The sequence below is a fragment of the Chlorocebus sabaeus genome, chromosome 14, assembly GCF_047675955.1.
Source record: "Chlorocebus sabaeus isolate Y175 chromosome 14, mChlSab1.0.hap1, whole genome shotgun sequence".
Lineage (NCBI taxonomy): Eukaryota > Metazoa > Chordata > Mammalia > Primates > Cercopithecidae > Chlorocebus > Chlorocebus sabaeus.
This window is the reverse complement of record NC_132917.1, coordinates 48,821,984-48,840,234: the sequence shown is the minus strand read 5'-3', so window position 1 is coordinate 48,840,234 and position 18,251 is coordinate 48,821,984. Positions and strand designations below refer to the sequence as shown.

Genomic DNA, 18,251 nt, shown 5'->3' with positions numbered 1-18,251 from the left:
AACTCTGGAACTTGGGCTCATCTTCCCAAGTGGGTTTTGAAGTTCCAAGACCCAGCCATAATGCTAATTTAAATTGTTCCTTGGTTTTTTGCTTCAATGCGTGCTCAGCATTCTGACCATATTGAAGATGGAGTTACTTTTATAGTTTCTAAATTTTCTAAAAGTTTTTAAAAAATGTTTGACATATTTTATTCAGCATTTCTGTGTCTGGATCTGGAGGGGCTTTTCTCTTAGACTTCCATGTCAGCCAGAACTCCCAACATCACTAAATTTAGTCTTTGTGATAGTTTATCACCCTCCCCTTTAAAGACAGGAAAATGTCAGAGAGAGGCAACCAATAAATTAGTAAAAGACATAGTTTAGATTACGTTGTACTTTGACAGACTGGGGCTGTCTGATGGTACTGAGCATCTAGACAAAGAAGAAATGCTAGAAAGAGGGAAGACATTATAGAAACAAGATGCTGAGAACACACACCAAAGGCCAAAGCTGCAGCCCTGACTGTGCCCTATGTATTTACATATAAATATAGATATAGATATACAGATGCAAATATAGATATGTAAGATATAACAATATAGAACATAAATTTTTATATTTATATATAAAATATATCCATATAAATAAGGATATATGTATCTATATATAACAATGTTTAAGTGGAGAGTAAATAAAATAAATGAACATAAAAAAGGATGACTGGAGATGATGAAACAGAGATCAAAGAAAACAAGTGTAATGTTTTTTTTTTGGTAGTAATACATTTCAGACCCCAAAAGAGGAAGAAAAATAATTTCCTTGAGAACAAAATCAGCCACTGTACCTCTCATCACAATTTGGATACATGTTTCCAATGGGAGTGTCCCTGAACTATAAATAATCATGACTAAAGATGTTGGTTCATGTCCATAATAGAGAATCTAAAATATATGGTACATATATCTACCTTTCTTTTTGTTAGAATCTAACAGATACAGTATCTATATCTACCTATCCATGTATCGATCATGGGTATGAGAAGAAAGAGGGCCGGGCGCGGTGGCTCAAGCCTGTAATCCCGGCACTTTGGGAGGCTGAGGTGGGCGGATCATGAGGTCAGGAGATCGAGACCATCCTGGCTAACACGGTGAAACCCCATCTCTACTAAAAAATACAAAAAACTAGCCGGGCGAGGTGGCGGGCGCCTGTAGTCCCAGCTACTCGGGAGGCTGAGGCAGGAGAATGGCGTAAACCCAGGAGGCGGAGCTTGCAGTGAGCTGAGATCTGGCCACTGCACCCCAGCCTGGGTGACAGAGCCAGACTCCATCTCAAAAAAAAAAAAAAAAAAAAAAGAAAGAAAGAGGGAGTAAGGAAGTGTTGCTCAACTTTTCAAATGAAATCTACATGCTTTAACTTGCTAATGATGTTCACCTCAAATGAAAGTTACTAAGTTCTACATTTTATGATCTAAGAAATACTATCTAAAGCTCTACTTGCTCAAAGATTTCTCCTCCTACTGGCTTGCCAGAGTGCTTGAAATTTTCATCTTTCTCATGGCTTAAGGACTGTAGTCCTTTATTAAAATGCAAAGCTGTTGCCTGTAAATAGTAACACATAAACCACCAGCACCCATTAGTGGTTTTGAGCAACTGGGACCAGTCACCTTCTTGAGGCCTTAGATTCCTGAGAGAGTCAAAATAAGTAATCTCTTAGGTCCCTCCTCTCACTAAGTGTTATTCTGTAGTTCTGTAATTCTGTGATATGGTGATCTCACAGGCTGATGTTTTGATAGAGGATTAGGAGTCAAGGTGGATCAAGAGCCTTAAATGCCACTTAGGGAAGTTGGGTGGAGTGGAGGGGTGGTTACAGCCAAGATAGGCATAGCCACGAAGGCCCCTGGATCCAAAACAGGATCCAAAACAGGGAGGCAGAGAAGAAGATACCACTGAGGAGTTACACTTCATGGCTTTGCCCCTTGGATGGGCATGATGTTAATACATACATAACATGCCAGTTGTCCTTGGTCTCTTCTGTCACTGGCAGAGACCCTTTTAAAATGAAAGGCAATGTGAAATCAAATAAAGCACCTAAGAAAACCATGCCTGTGGGAGCTAGTTGCATACAAGGACCTCTTTAGGACATTGTTAACATTTCTGTCCCCCTCCCTCTCCTATAATTATCAGTGATTTGCCTTCAGCAGCAATAAAGAACATAGTTTAACACAGTCATCCCAAGTTCTAAAAGAGCAATGCTTTGTATAAAGCCTATAAAGACCAGGCTTGCTGCTTAAAGACATTGAAACATGTTGAATGTGACACTGGGTAGCCACCTGTGTAAGTAGAGGAAGCAGCCCCATCTCCAGCATTGCGTGAGGGGCCCTGGGGCGGGAGTGGTGGTTGCCACTAAAGAGAATGTTAAAATAAAACACCTTCGCTGGCTTACTCCTAATGCCCAAATTCCACCTTCAAACACCATCTTCTGTGTTAAATGCCACCTTCCATCTACCCTTCCATCTATTTCTCCCGGGGTGAAAAATGCTAGGTCTACACTAATAGCTCTGGGAGTCCATTTATCAAGTCAATGATGAGTTTCATCTCAAAAATGGGTGTCTGGAAGAAAAGCATAATGGAAAGGAGAAAAGGGAATAGAGAATGGGGCAGGGAATTACAGTATCATCAAAGAAAAGTAACTGTAATAACACCAGGGATAATAATCATTCTAACCATTCCAAAAAGGTGTTTATGTGTTAAATGCTTTACAATTTACCAAATGCTTTCACAGACATAATTTAACCTTTATGTTGATCATATGAAGTAGATAAGAGACAGTTTTTTACTCACTTTACACTTGAGGTTTGGAGAACTAAAGGGTCTTGTCCCAGGCCACATCACTAATAAGCAGGTGGAAAACTAAAACTCGATGCCAGCTATTGACACCTGCATACACCACTTTGCTCTAAAGGTATCCACAGGGTCACAGTGACTCCGTAATAGAGGAGATTTGGGGAATTTAACCACATGCTTTGCTGATCAGACTTTTCTAAACTCCTTGGGACCGTGGAAGGGGGGTCAGGCAATACTCTGAAAATCCAAGGCCTCATCTCACCAGCTTTCATGAGCTCCAGCTCTCATCCTTTCCTGTGTTAGAACTGGCTTCCTCCTACTCAGTCCTCAGATGAAGAATAACTGGGGAAGGGGAGAGGGAGGGAGTGGCAAGCAGAAAGTCAATCACTGTAAGTTCTCCTATGGATATTAAACATTTGAGCCCTCCAGACTCTGGGTGTTGTTTCCTTAACACAAATGCTCCCCGATAGCTGGCTTTGTGTTTACTTTCTGTGGTGTTGCACCGTGCCTGAGAGGCGTCTACAGTTCAGCCACTAGAATAATTACCTCACTTCATCTTTTCCTTCAGTGGCTGAGGACCTAAAGCTCATTTATATCCAGCCTGCTATAAAATCATAATGGATGACAGATGTGATATAAGGGGCTCCATAAAGGACTTAAAGCTCTAACAATACCTCTAGTCCCTGCTCCTTTGTGCCCTGTATTCTTGACAATTCTCTTATTAAAGCTTTGTTCCCTATTAAAATGTAATCCCCTCCCCTCCAATCAGACTTTAGTCCTCAGACACTGGCACTTGGGGGTAAATGATTTTTTTTTTTTTTCTTACAGCAGAGACTAGTATAGGGAAACAGGGTGGAGGAGGGCTCTCAAACGGGTCCAGGGATGCAATGTGAAAGGCCCGCCATGCTTCCCCTCATGCTGTATGCCAGCCTCCAGCTTGCACACAGCCCCCAGTGCAGGCAGACCATCCGTTTTCCTCTCAAATGCCCTCGTTCCTTATCTGAAAACAGCCCTCCTGCGTTGGCCTCTTTATCAACTCCCCTTTCAGCTACTACTTATTCTCACTTTCAAATTGGTGATTGTCCCCTTACTTTTGCACAGTGTTTGGGTGTTAGAAGAAAGAAAAACCAACCATAACCGAACATCCTTTAGAATCCATTCTCAGGTTCTTCTTGGCAGGTTATAAACTGTTGCTACTATAAGACATATCTTTAGGTTATACAAGCAGCAAGCAATGAAAAAAATCACACTCAACTCTGGGGAGAGATTTCCAATAGTTTTCACATTTCCTCATTGTCCCTGCACATCTCTAGCTCTCTTTAAGTACTATTGGGCTTACTCAGTCACTGACCTTGTCTAATCATATTGATTGTCAGCAATTGCAGTCTAATTGGAAAGCAAGTTGCTATGGTAATTCCTGTGTTTTCTGTCTTACATTTAAAGACACAATGATCCTAAAAGGGGGAAAATTGCTTGTGGTTGGTGACAGAGGAAAACATAATTAGATATGCAAATTATAAAACTAATGTATTCAAATGAATTCTGAAATCTCAACAAGGATTTGATGTAATAAATTGGTCCCCAGAATTTCCACCAAAGGCACATTTGGTCAGAAGGTATTCTTTTTCTCCAAATACTTATATTTTTAGGAAAAAATAAATAAAGACAACGTATCATGGACAAGCAGGAAGAGGGTGGCTATTCATAGCTGAAAACTGGGGATAGGATCCATAACACCAGGATACTGCACTGTGTGCTTGAAGGAACACCAGCACAGGAGATGGCAGACCTGGATTCTGCTCCTCCTTCTATCTTTAACTTGCTGTGCGCCCTTGGGTAAATCACCTCGCTTTTCTGTGCCTTATTATTCTTCACTAGCAAATAAAGTGACAGCTTTTGTGTTTTTCATTTATTTCACCTATCAATAATCACTTACTGAGCACCTGCTATGTTCCAAGCTATTAGCAGGAAACATTGAAAGCCAGTCTCTCTTGTCACTATGTACTCCAAAGAGAGTACAATTTCTATTAAATTAGATGCTCCTTGAAGGCAGAAACTATGTTCTTTTGAATATGTATGAAGAAGAGGCCTGCAAAGGAATTTGAGATTTGGCACCAAAAATACCAAAGTATTGTTAAATCCTGCTCCCTCCAACTAAATAAAAATTGAGAGCCTGCCAAGTGTGATTTGAGGCGCCTGGTATTATGGAGAACGTGACAGTTGCCACAGCTCCAGCACTCAGGGGCCTACAAACAGAAGTGCAGCTGGTGTGACAGCCTGACTATGATAAAATGCTCTGATAAAGGCAAAAGTAACGTGCTAGGCAAGCTCAGAGAAGGGAAAATGTCTTAATTCTGGAAGATTAGGAAAGGCTTCCTTGGAGAAAACGTTAAAGGTTGGGCTTTAAAATTGGAATGCTGTTTCTTTCCCACTCCACCAGTCAGGTGGGAGGGTAAAGTATATGTTTACTTGACTCAATATAAGGCAAAGGACTTCAAGCCCTGAGGATGTCATTTGTTCATTCAACACACATTTATGGAGTACCAGCTGGGTGCACAGACACAACCTATGAATATAACAAAGTCCATGACCCTAAGGGATTTACAGTCACTAGACTTGACACTAGTAGAAAATAGTAACAATAATTATAAATATCGTTCCTTTAGCACTTACTAAGCTTCAGATACTTAACATGTAACTATTTCATAAGGAATTCTCACAAAGTTTTATAAAGGTAAATACCATTATCCCCATTTCAAAGACAAGAAAACTGAGGCTCAGAGAGGCTAAACAACTTTGTCAGCTTCACACAGCTAGTAAGTGCTTATATGGATCTACAATGCTACCTCTGCTGCCTGGTTTGTAAATTAGATACCTCCTTCCCTGGAAGTAATAGCTTTAACCCATTGGTTCTATAGCTCCAGCAAGAAGACCCCTGGAACTAGAGCGGATTAACGCATATGCACTCCTATCATCATACATCAAGAACATCTTAACCTAGATCAGCTCCATTATTAATTAGCCATGTAATTATAGCTTCTTATACCTTTGTTACTTTATGTGTTGAAAAAAGGGAAGGGGGGCATGTGTAGGAAAATAAATCTAGGAGATAGCTGATAAAATCTCTTCCTTTGCTGATTACTCTGAAACTCTAATTTCAGGGTCATTGGAAAACCAAAACAAAATTTCTAAAAGGTGTCTAACAGGATCCTCATCACCTGAAATTATTTTAGTAAAGGACAAATGCATACTTCACAATTAAATTATGCACATCAATAGGGGTACAGAGGACCCCTTCAGAAGCTGCTAACATGAGGAATGAGAGCTGGTTTCTCTTCTCCCTCCGCATAGAGCCAGCACCCTCCATCCTCAACAGGAGCCATTCTACCCTTTGTGCTGCTACTCTCTAAGTTGTTATTTAAACAAAGGGTCCCAAAGGTACAGCAGAGGCCAGAAAATATACTGAACCAGGTTGTTGATCCCCAACATCTTGGGTGGCCCAACTGGCTGAATCACTAACATGAAAGATTCATGTTAAAAAATAATCCACTCTTCTTATTCTTCCCTAGAACGGTGGCATTTTTCTCTAGGCATTGGTAGTCTCATAAAATAGGAAGCATTTAAAAATCATTCCTTTTTCTTCACCTTGCAGGTCCCTTTGCTGTAAAAATATGGACAGTCTCAGGACCAACAGGAGAGAAAGGAGGTGCAGGAGTAGGGCTTTTGCCTATAATTTGGGGGTAGAATGGGGGATAACTACTGTTCAGAAATAGATATAAAACCAGTTAAATATGGAGTCAGAGAATACAGACCCCTAAATTTCTGAATGGTTGCAAAGGGCAGGGTAGATAACAGCTTTGCATGCAGGGCACTTATAAGGGCACTACACTCAAGGTTTCCAAAGGGGAAAATAAGCCCATCAATGTGACTCAAATACAAAAGCAGCCAAATGTGAACTCCTTGTTGCTCCTTCACTGCGGCTCATAAAGGAAGCTCTTTCATGCCAAGATAAGAGTTAATGAGGTGTAAAATGGAGGGGCATAAAAAATAGAGTAATTATAAATTACAGAGTGAAAACAGAGGCTGGAAGCAGGAGGAAAGCCATTTAGGGAAGGGGGGGATTATGTTACAGGTATGGTATCAAAAAGGCACAATCGAACCCAGAGAGAATTATTAAGGATGGTTTTGGGTGCTCTGTGGTGGCAGCAGTGGACAGGACAGCCTCCAATAATACACACAGACACAGACACACACATACACACTTGCTATTTCTTTAGCAAGAGGCTCAATACATATGTCAAGGAGGAAATCAACACTGGCTTACTGGCTTGTAGGGGGTATCAATGGAGCCCTCTTTAAGCTGACAATAAAACATATGTCTGTCTTCAAGAGAATAATGGCTCAGGCCAGGGGTCCTTTCTCACACTTGTCCAGGCCTTCAAGTGGTAAATGGTCCTTGCTGGCTACACTGCTGCTGCTCCCTCATGGGTGCACCACAGAGGTACTCCCAAAGATGCAGTGCCATAAGAAGGATGCCGCATGGAGCCCCACCTCACCCCAGCTTGTTAAAAATGAAAGCTGGCTGTCACAGAGGACTGCCAAAGATGAGGCTGGCTGCCTTTTAATAACAGAATCACAGAAATAATTAAAATCACAGAATTCCAGGGCTAGCAGGGACCCTGGAGATCATTTGGATCAACAGTGTTGTTTTATGGATGAGGAACAAAGGCCCAGGGAAGGTAACTGATTTGACTCAAGGAGAGTGGTTAATTAGTGGCAGAGTCAGGACTAGAACCTAGGCCTCCTGACTCCAGTGAAATAATAAAAATAATAGTAAGCAGGACGACCTTTGCATAACACTATGTGCTTTTATCCTACAGCATGACACGCATAACTACATTGAGTATAAAATGTACTGAGGGACAGAGGATCTTCACACATCTTACAGAGGAAAAAGGATCTCAGAAAGCTCCAGTGATTTGCCAAAGTGATGAAGGGCTTCCTTTGGCCCATTCAAGAGACCTTTCCTTATGCAGTTTTGCATTTCTGGAGCTTAGAGAGCTGGGGGTTCAAATTTCTTAACCTTAACACTCTCTCAGGCTGTGTGTGCTAATGGATTTAGTAGTCCGCATTGTTAAACAGTTGTTCTTTCTAGCATGCTGAGTTTTGTTGTTGTTTTTTCATGAAACAGTTGAAAAAGGGAATAAAACAGACGAGGGCCCATAATTCAATAAACAGCAGCCATCATGTGTGCTCACAAGAGGCAAGGCAACTCAATCACAGGTAGTAAATACTGTGTCACTGAAGAAGAGTAGTTTCCAGCTAAGTTAGGTCAAATATAGATTTCATTTTTAGGAAGACTTTTTGGTTATTTCTTTTCTTCAAATTGGCCAAGCAATACTAATTAATCCATCAATAAGAATGTACTTAACACCTACTGTATGTACCCACTTCACCAGATGGTAGATGTAAAACTCTTACCCTGCCCTGATGTGAGGAACATTTGCTGAACAAGTACCAGCAACCACACAGGGTTCTAGACTCCTACCTTAGGTATCAGAGTAGGATAGATGACAACAGACTCCAAAATGACAGGGACTTTCAGAGCAAGTTTCTTTCTTTCTCATCGAGTAGTCCAGGTTGGTATTTCTCAGCATTTTATTTAAGACCCCAGGGCAAAAGCAGCTTTGCCATCTTCAGTTATGGTTTTCAAGGTTGTTCTGGGCACCTCCAACCAACAACTGAAAAGGAGACAGTATATGGAGAAGCACAATGGTAGGTGAAGGACCAGGCCTGAAATAGCACATATCACTTTTGTTCACCTTCCACAGGAAGAGCTTTCTTCTCACAATGCTGCAACTAACAATAAGACTGGCCAGGAAATGTAGTCCAGCTCTACCCCCAGGAATAAGAGGAGGGAAACTGATTTTGGAGGACAGTTAGCAATCTATTCCATATCATATATTATCTCCATAATTCACACAAAAACCCTAACAGGCGGGTATAATTATCCCCATTAAAATAAATGTCATGAGTATTAATTGACTTGTCCAAGGTCACATGTCTGGGCAATGATAAAGCTAGAATTTGAATCTAGGCCTGTCTGGCTTCCAGGTTCACGCTGCCACTCACACATGTGTGTCAACCAAGACAAATATGAGTCAGCAGGGCCCTAATGAGACAAAGCCATTAGTGAGATTACCCAGGCAGAGCATTTAGCACTGTGCCTGCTACACAGCAAATGTCTAATAAAGGTTAATTATTATCATTGTCATCATTATTCCTGCAGCCTTGAGTTACGCAACTCAAACTTACAAGTGTCCCTAACCTATGGATACTTTACTGTCCCTGTCTCTTGAGTGTCAAAGGCTACTCCAACCTCGCACCTCACTTTCTTTTGCCTCTGCCAAAGCTGTCAGGTCACATCAAACTCAAACGACCTGATCAACATGCCTTTCCTTTCTCTTCTACACAGCATATCCACTCCCTTACTACATACCAACTCCATGTCTTTCATCACTGGGAACTCAGTAAATTCCTGTTTAAGAAAGAAATTGACTACCTTTTCGAGCTTCCAACTCTAATCTGGCTCTACCTCCAGAAAATCTTTGTCCTTCCTTCACTTATTTTTGGAGACAGAGTTTCGCTCTGTCACCCAGGCTGGAGTGCAGTGGTGCGATCTCAGCTCACTGCAACCTCTCCCTCCTGGGCTCAAGTGATACTCATGCCTCAGCCTCTTGAGCAGCTCAGACTACAGGCCTCCACCACCAAACCTGGCTAGTTTTTGTATTTTTAGTAGAGATGGGGTTTCACCATGTTGGCCAGGTTGGTCTGAAACTCCTGATGTCAAGTGATCGGCCCACCTCGGCCTCCCAAAGTGCTGGGATTATAGGCGTGAGCCACTGTGCGTGGCCCTTCCTTCACTTTTTATCATCTTCTTTCAATTCCATTTGCTTTCCCAGATAATTATCCTATGCATGGCTCCCAAGCACAAGAACTAGCTGCACCCCTGTGTCCAGGTAGGGATAGACTCATAGGCCACCAGCTTCCACTTCACTATTTTCTCTACTCATCCCTTCATTCTTAGTCTTGCATATTATGTACATAAACTTAAATATTTCCCAAATATTAAGTAAATAATTGGTACACTTAATTTGTTTGAAAACAGATGACCCACGACCAACATCAAACCACTCCTGAGTCACCACATGACTGTTAAGAACGGTTGGTCTGGTGGAAATTGCAAAGCTGACAATGAGGGTAGGAAATAAAGGTAGGTTTGTAAGAAATACAGAAGAGAGTAACTGAGAGAATTTAAGATCTGTTTGCACACAAAATGGTGCAGAGAAGTCAAAGATGGTCTCAGAATAAAAAACTTAGGTTAGTCCAGTGGGCCAGTAGGGATATCAGAGGGAGCCATTGGCTGGGGTTGTGATTGAGGAGGGGAAGAGAGTTGGGAGAGGAAAAGAATCAAGCTGCTTTAGACTGACTGTCTATGATGGGTTCACAAAACATGTATCCCTCAGGTTGTTGCAGACAAGGATGCTGGTCTCAAGAGGGAAGCTCATTCTGGTGATGTGTAATTCATCAGCAGAGAGGTCCTAACTGAGGGGCTACAGGGGGCGTCAACAGGAAAAGCTTGAGGGACACCAAGACGGAGTTAAGAAATGGTGGCATTTAGAGACAGTGCATTGGGGGAAATATGGTGTATAGGGAAAAATAATAAAATGTATTGAATTATTTACTCGGGTGTGTTGGGCACTTGGCATCCTGTCCTCCACTTCTGTTATTGGGGAAATTACTTAACTTCTGTGTGCCATCCTCATCTGTAAAAGGGGCTAAGGATGGCACTTAGCTCATTGGGGAAATTACTTAACTTCTGTGTGCCATCCTCATCTGTAAAAGGGGCTAAGGATGGCACTTAGCTCACAAGGTTGTTGTGAGGATTAAGCAAATTAATAAATGTGAAGCACTGAATAAACATTAACTATTATGACTGAGATTTTTAGTCCCTTTCGTCATCTGCTGAGATAAGCAAGGGAAACATATTATATCAAATTTTAGATTAAAGTTTAAATTAAGGTAAAACTAAAAATAAACACAATAGTTTGTTGTTGATGTATTTGAAAGCAAGAGCATTTAATTCAAATTTCTGAATTAGGCTGAGCCACTGAAGGTACTTTTACCTCCGTCTCATTTTGGGGGTATCTTTAGGATAACTCTAGCAAGAACTCATCTTGCCCATGAGAAGGTAGCAGATCTGGGAAGATAAGACATTCTCAGGCATGTCAGGAAAGGATAGCACCACTGGCGGTCACCTGAGGAGGCAAAAGGAGTCCTTTGGCAACATCCTCACCACACCCTGACATGTCCCACCTTGAACTGACCCTCTCCTAAAGGGAAGAGCATACTTTTTAGGTTGTGATTTCAGTGGTGGAGACAATCCATGTTGAAGCACACACATGCTCTACCTAATCTCCTTTATGCGGCCAGCAGACCAGATAGCCAACCTCACTATAGGACTTAGAACGGGGCTGGGGTTCGGAATGGTAACATAGCCTGGTTTAAGTATTTAAATGATTCTATAGGTGAGGTTAAGGGAACAACCTGAATTTCCCTAGGACCTATGTCAGTAGAGTTTTCCCTCAGCACAGTGGTTGACTGTCACAAGATTTCCCAGCTGCAGATGAATTTAGTCCCCAACTCCACAAAGAGAGGAAGGCAGGCTATCAGCAGGTATGTTGACATTAGAATTTACCATGTGCCAAGAATTGTACTTTCACAAATACCTGCTTATTTAATTCCTTCGACAACCCTTTGAGATAGTTATTATTCCCGTCTTATAGATGAGGAACTGAAGCTCAGAGAGACTCTCACAGGTGCCCACAGTTATTGAGCTAGGAGAAAATGGAAGCAGGACTCAAACTCAGGTCTCGACTTTATTGTAAAGTCTCTGGATCTAACATTAAGGGAATTCTAAAGGAGAGTGGAAGTGTGTATTTTGAGAGCTTTATGAACTTTTCTGGAACATATTTTCATGGGAATTTTCACTTGCCTTCTTATATATGATATACATGTATTATACATATTATATGCATATTACATTTCAGTATCACAAGGTATACAACATATGTTACATATACAATATGATTTATTATATGCACATACTCTATCTTGTTATATTGAAAAGCAATATACCAAAAGTTTTATTTTTTCTAGTAACTAAAATGTACCCCATCAAATACAGATAGCACCAGTTAAGGAAAGCCTAGAATACTAGTCTCACTGAGTTAGAGATGAGGATCCATTTTATTCATCTTTAGATTCCCGGCACTGATCTCAGTGCCTGAAATACACAAGCTTCTTAATCAAAATTCATTGAACATTTGTTGAATTAGTTCTCCACTCTCTTAAAGATTCACTCCAAGTTTTCTGCTAAGAAGCTTCCCTCCTGTGTGAATACACAATTTGATTTGCAAATACTCTGTTTACTGCAAGTTTTCAGGAACATGGCTTTATTGTACAAAAGCAAAGGTGGAAAATCTTTTATAATCTTTCAAAGATAATTCATTCATTCAGCAAACATTTGACTGGGAGCAGGAATATTAAGATAAAGGGCAATGTCACTGTCCTCCAGCAGTTCTTAGCCTAGTGAGGGAAACAAAGCAGAATGCAAACCCAATGCAATATGCAAGGGGCGGTAATAGAGGGTCTATGGAAATCCTTAACTATTGGGGACTCAGGAAAGGAAAACAGTCAACTAAATTTAGTTTGAGCTTATTAAAAACAAAAGAAAGAAATTCGATTCGGTGACTATTACAGATATTTTAATGCAATTTAATCTCTTAATTTACTGAGTTAGGGAGAAATATTTTGGATATATTAGAGAAAAATGCTCTGTGAAGAGAGAGGCAAGGGAGGAGGGAAAAGATGGGAAAGACCCAGAGGGGACTATATCACCTCTATCAGAAACAAAGTGAAAAAGAAGTTCCTGTGAGTTTTTGATGCTTATTCTTTTATTTTCATTTTTTATCCTATTCATTTCAGGGATATATTATTTACTCACCAAAATCTGGAGTTTAGGCACAATCTCGGCTCACTGCAAACTCCTCCTCCCAGGTTCAAGTGATTCTCCTGCCTCAACCTCCCGAGTAGCTGGGATTACAGGCGTGCACCACCACACCTGGCTAATTTTGTATTTTTAGTAGAGATGGGGTTTCACCATGTTGGTCAGGCTGCTCTCAAACTCCTGACCTCAAGTGATCCACCTGTCTTGGCCTCCCAAAGAACTGGAATTACAAGTATAAGCCACTGCACCCGGCCCTTATTTTCATTTTTTAAAATTTTACTTTAAATTCTGGGATACATGATATGCAGAACATGCAGGTTGATTACATAGGTATACATGTGCCATCCTGTTCTCCAATTCATGTCATGGAAATCCAAGTGAGGCCTTTAACTACTGGTCACAGCTCTTCAGTTCTTTGCATCCAATAAACCAGTAACAATTCTACTCAGAATCAGTTTAGCACTTGACATATGAGTATCAGCTGTAACAGTGAACAAATTAATATGACTCTATAACAGGTTGAAACTTTATGCTGGAGCAGACCAAATTCAATAAGCTCATTCGCTCCCTAAAGTCCGCAATATTGGAAAACACCCTACCCCACCCCTCCATCAAATGTACTTGTATATTTGAAGGAAAGGAATTTGATAATGGCTCTGAAACTCACTCCAGAGAGAATGCCTTGATAACCCCCGGTACCTCATGCAAGCACATGTCCCTATCCTTCATACAAACATGGAATCTCATGTACAGACGGGCCCTTAAAAGTCATCTTCTCTAACCCCTGGTCAGATACTCAATGAACCCCTATAGTCACCAGTCCTCTCTCCTGTTTTATTTTCTATGGGTGTTTTGTCAGTTCAAGGACCTCATCTGATAGCCAGAGAAGGCCTAGGGAGAGAGCTGTGACCCAGAGAGGCACAGATAAAGGTATACTACACATTCAGCAGACCAAATATTTGAATGTGTCACTTGCATGCTATACTCTGTTTTAGTAAAATTCCCTGGAACAAAATCCTAAGTCAGACAAGCTAGGCTGGGCTGTCACCTGCTGGACTTAGATATGTTGCCTGCAGAAAAGGGGGTGAAAGAATGCCACAAACTTCACTTCCTTCAGTTTAGCAGATGACTTTTATAGGCCTTAAGATTTCTTTTCCTTAGTCTACCCTTTGATCCATTCATTCATCCAGTAATCGTTTATAGAGCACTAACTACACATCAACTTATAACTAGATGCTGGAGATACAAAAACAGATGAATTAGACAATGACCAAAAAAAGCAATAACAAAACATGGTGGTGATTGCTTTAACTGAGAAATGGAAAAGATCTTGTGAGAAGCTAGACAATAGGAAAACTTCAATGCTGGTAGAGTAAAAGCAGGCTTTTCAGAGGGAATGCAGATTTTTCTAAACCAACTACTTCATTCCCCTGGAGCTCTTCTATCACACTCTGCATATCCACCTATGAATATGTACATTGGGGCAAAAAGTCTGATAGCATATTATTACTATTTCCCTAGAGGACCTTGCGATACAAAGTATGACCAGCACCCCGACTATTAGAAATGCAGGACCTCAGGCCCCACTCAAGACCTTCCCAATGAGAATCTGCATTCTAAAAAGATCTCCAGGTGATTCTCATGTGTGTTAACATTTGAGAAGCGCCATCCTAAAAGACAAGTAAAGGAGAGACTCATCTCTGAAAATACTCTTCTACAGAGCTTCCGTGCTTGAGGATGAAGTCTCCTTGCACTGTTCTGGAAAAGACAAATGATCTCATCTATCCCCTTATTTTACAACAAAGAATCCAAGGTCCAGAGGGGTGCTCAATATGGCATGGGAGGCAGGGCGGGTAGAAGAAAGTGTGTGAGCCCTTCTGTCAGTCACAGTTGGTCCCTCACACAGGCGGGGCCATTTACTAATGTGGAGACCAAAATACCAACCTCACAGGCATGTCAAAAGGATTATAGAGTATGTAGGTAAAGTGGCTGATAAACAGTAAACACCCAATAAATTATAATAGTAATAACTAGAGACAGAATTGGGTTAGATCGGAATAAGATGTCTAAATTTCTCGATGAAGGACTTTTCCATGACTGTGCCCTGTTCACCTGCCCCCAACCCTTGTCAGGCCAAAGGCATACCCCTACCCAACTCTAACACCCGGTACTGTCTTTGAAGTTGAGACCGTCAAATATGGACTACTTCCTGAAATCACTAATTTAGAAGCGTTTCTTTACTTTGTTTGTTCTAATAATTTCTAGTTCTTTTTGAAAAACAAACCCAGATAAGGGAATTCTCAATGTGTGAATTTCGGCAAGGACATAATATCTCTACGAGTGGTGACCAAATGTACTGCTAACTGCTAGTGAACCTGGAAATAGCTTTTGGAGGAGATGGCCTTATTTGCATTTGAGCCCTTCCTATTAGCTAGCCTTTTCCTGAATTCCTTATTCTCTACCTGTGCCATTCTTTCACTCTACTGCATTCAAATAAATGCCTCCTTCTTCCATCCCTTTCCCCCTTCTTCTCAATTCTGTACCTCCCAGATGTCCCTGTACTTATGGGACACAGAGTGAAATAATAAATGGCCAATAGCCAGCATGATGTTCATTCTCTCTCTCTCTCTCTCTATATATATATATGCATACATATACATATATATGTAGAATATAGATAATATATACATATATACACATATATACATAGAATATAGTAAGGGTGGGTATGTGTTTTTCTAAATATGTATTATATATACACACACATATACGTGTATATATATACATATGTGTATATATATGTATATATATATTTAGAAAAACACATACCCCACCCTTATCTATGTTCAACTGTGCAAATAGTGAGGACTTTAATTTACCAAATAAATCATAAAAGATGTTATTATGGAATAAGAGGAGCTCTTCTCACAAAATGTCTCCTCATTCATGGGGGCTTCTGAGAAATGGCCCTGCCCCCACTGGGTTAACAAGCCACAGATGTCACCAGTCCCCGGTCACAGATACACCAGTCACAGATGCACCAGCAGACTGCTGCTGCTCACAGTCACACTTGCCCTCCCCCATGGGCCTTCTTTTTTTGCCTCCCCTCCAGGCCTTTCTCTAGATCAAGAGCCTTTCTAGAACTCTTCCGCTAAATCCTAGGCCAGCAGACAGCTTTTCTACCTCAGTCAATTTGAATGCATGCTGCCTGTGAGATTTCCTGAGACACTCTCAGCTGCCGCATTAAAACTGCATAAAAGTCTTCCTCAGGAGGCCTAATAATAGCACATTTCATCTGTGAGATACTTTATAAATATTAACTGATTAAGTTGCCCTCTCTCCTCACAACCTCTGGGCTTCTGCCTAGTGGACTTCATTCTCTTCTGCCCTCAAATTACTCTGGGAGAAAAAAACACTGAGACCTGAGGAATCTTTTCTGTGTATTCTAAGCCAAGACATCATTAATGGCCATGGCCGTGCAACAACCTCCACCTAGGTAATGGCATGGAGTGGAAAGGGATTTAAATCTATGTTTATTGTATTATTTTTCTTAATTTTTAAGTTCCAGGGTACATGTGCAGGATGTGCAGGTTTGTTATACAGGCAAATATGTGCCATCGTGGTTTGCTGCACTTATCAACCCATCACCTAGGTATTAAGCCCAGCATGCATTAGCTATTTTTCCCAATACTCTCCCTTCCTCAATCCTACCCCCGACAGGCCCCAGTGTGTGTTGTTCTCCTCCCTGTGTCCATGTGTTCTCATTGTTCAGCTCCCACTTGTAAGTGAGAATATGCGGTGTTTGGCTTTCTGTTCCTACATTAGACATTCATGGGACCAACAAATATACGTTTCTTTTAAAAGAAACTGGATTGAGGTCCTCATCTCCCAAAGCCCGATTAGCAGAAAGAAAACAACTCCACGATCTAGGGCAGTGTCACTGAACTACAGCCAATGGGTCAAATCCAGCCTGACACCTGTTTTTGTGGATAAAGTTTTATTGGAATACAGTCAGGCTAATTCATTCATGTGTTCCCTTTGGTTACATTTGGGCTACAATGTCAGTTGAGCAGTTGTGATAGAGACCAAATAACCACAGCAAGGGCAAAAAAATATTTACTATCGAGTCCTGTTAAAAACAAAAAAAAACAAAAAAAAAAAAAACAAAAAAACGTTTACCGACCCGTGGTCTAGGGAACTTAAATTTTGTTCTCATCCTGTATATTTCCTAAATATCTTTAAGCAAATCTCTTCCTTCCTGGACCTCATTTTCTACATCTATAGACTGGATAATCTCCAAGGTGAACCATGGCCTTCAACTTATTCTCCCATTGTTCTTTAAGTTTCAGCTTCCAGTATGTTAGTTTCGTCCCATTACTACAGCTGACTTCTTTGATGGTAGGAAAGGAGTTTTGTGTGTCTCATGAATCCTCCCAGGCACAAGGCTCTATGCTGAGCCCTAAAAATATTCAAGGAGTGTAACTGAACTGGCTTGACTTATATATATACATATATTTTTTTTCTCCACAGAGAGATCTCTCAGAATGATGTCTTGGAGGTGATAGAGGCAGATGTGTTCTCCAGCCTTCCCAAATTACACGAAATGTAAGCAAGAAGCCTGGGGGATTTGCTCATGGCCATTCTTGAAAAGAAACCCTTAAAGTTCTTCTATATTCCTGAGAATATATTCCATGAATATATTCTATATTCCTTAGATCCCTAGATTGTCATTATAAGATGTCCAAATCAGCCTAAAAGTCACTGTAACATGTCTCTGGTGATCCAGGCACCAGCTCAGAGGCTAGTCTCATCCTGTTGCCTGCCTGTCATCATTCTGCATCATAGACTCAAGAACTTTGCCCAGTAGCTATGTGCAAGCACCTCCATGTCATCCTTCCATACAAAGTTATTCTAGTCAAAGCCCAAAATAAGTCCCACATGATGTAATTGAAGTTGGTTAGTCCTGGTCTGACTACTAGCCTATACCATATATTTACCATGAAACCTTAGCCAAGACAGGTAACTATCTGAGACTTAGTTTTCTCATCTGTAAAACTGGAATAATAAAATTACATATATCATAGGATTACTGTGATGAATAAAGGAGATGATAAATGCCAATTAAATCTAGCATATGGACTGGCCTAGAGTGAGTATGTTATAATGATCCTTGGTTCCTCTGCTACTTCAGCCAAATTTACTTTCTCTTATTGATGTTCCAGTTTTACATAATAGCACTGCTCACACAGATCCACTTCTGTTTCATACCAGTTTAAAATTACTATAAATTAATTCATAGAATCATAGAATGCCAAAGCCAGTAGAGACTTTAGAGACTGGTCAACAATTTTTCAAAATAT

At 40.7% G+C, this 18,251-nt stretch overlaps 1 protein-coding gene across 2 annotated transcripts in view; it reads left to right on the top strand.

Annotated features, from left to right (window-relative positions):
* Positions 1-18,251, top strand: part of FSHR (follicle stimulating hormone receptor) — a 189,805-nt gene that overhangs the window by 117,935 nt on the left and 53,619 nt on the right. For both annotated transcript variants that reach the window (XM_007970684.3, XM_007970681.3), the window contains exon 3: positions 17,422-17,496. In XM_007970684.3, coding sequence (XP_007968875.3) covers positions 17,422-17,496 — 75 coding nt within the window. The remainder of the gene's footprint in view (positions 1-17,421; positions 17,497-18,251) is intronic.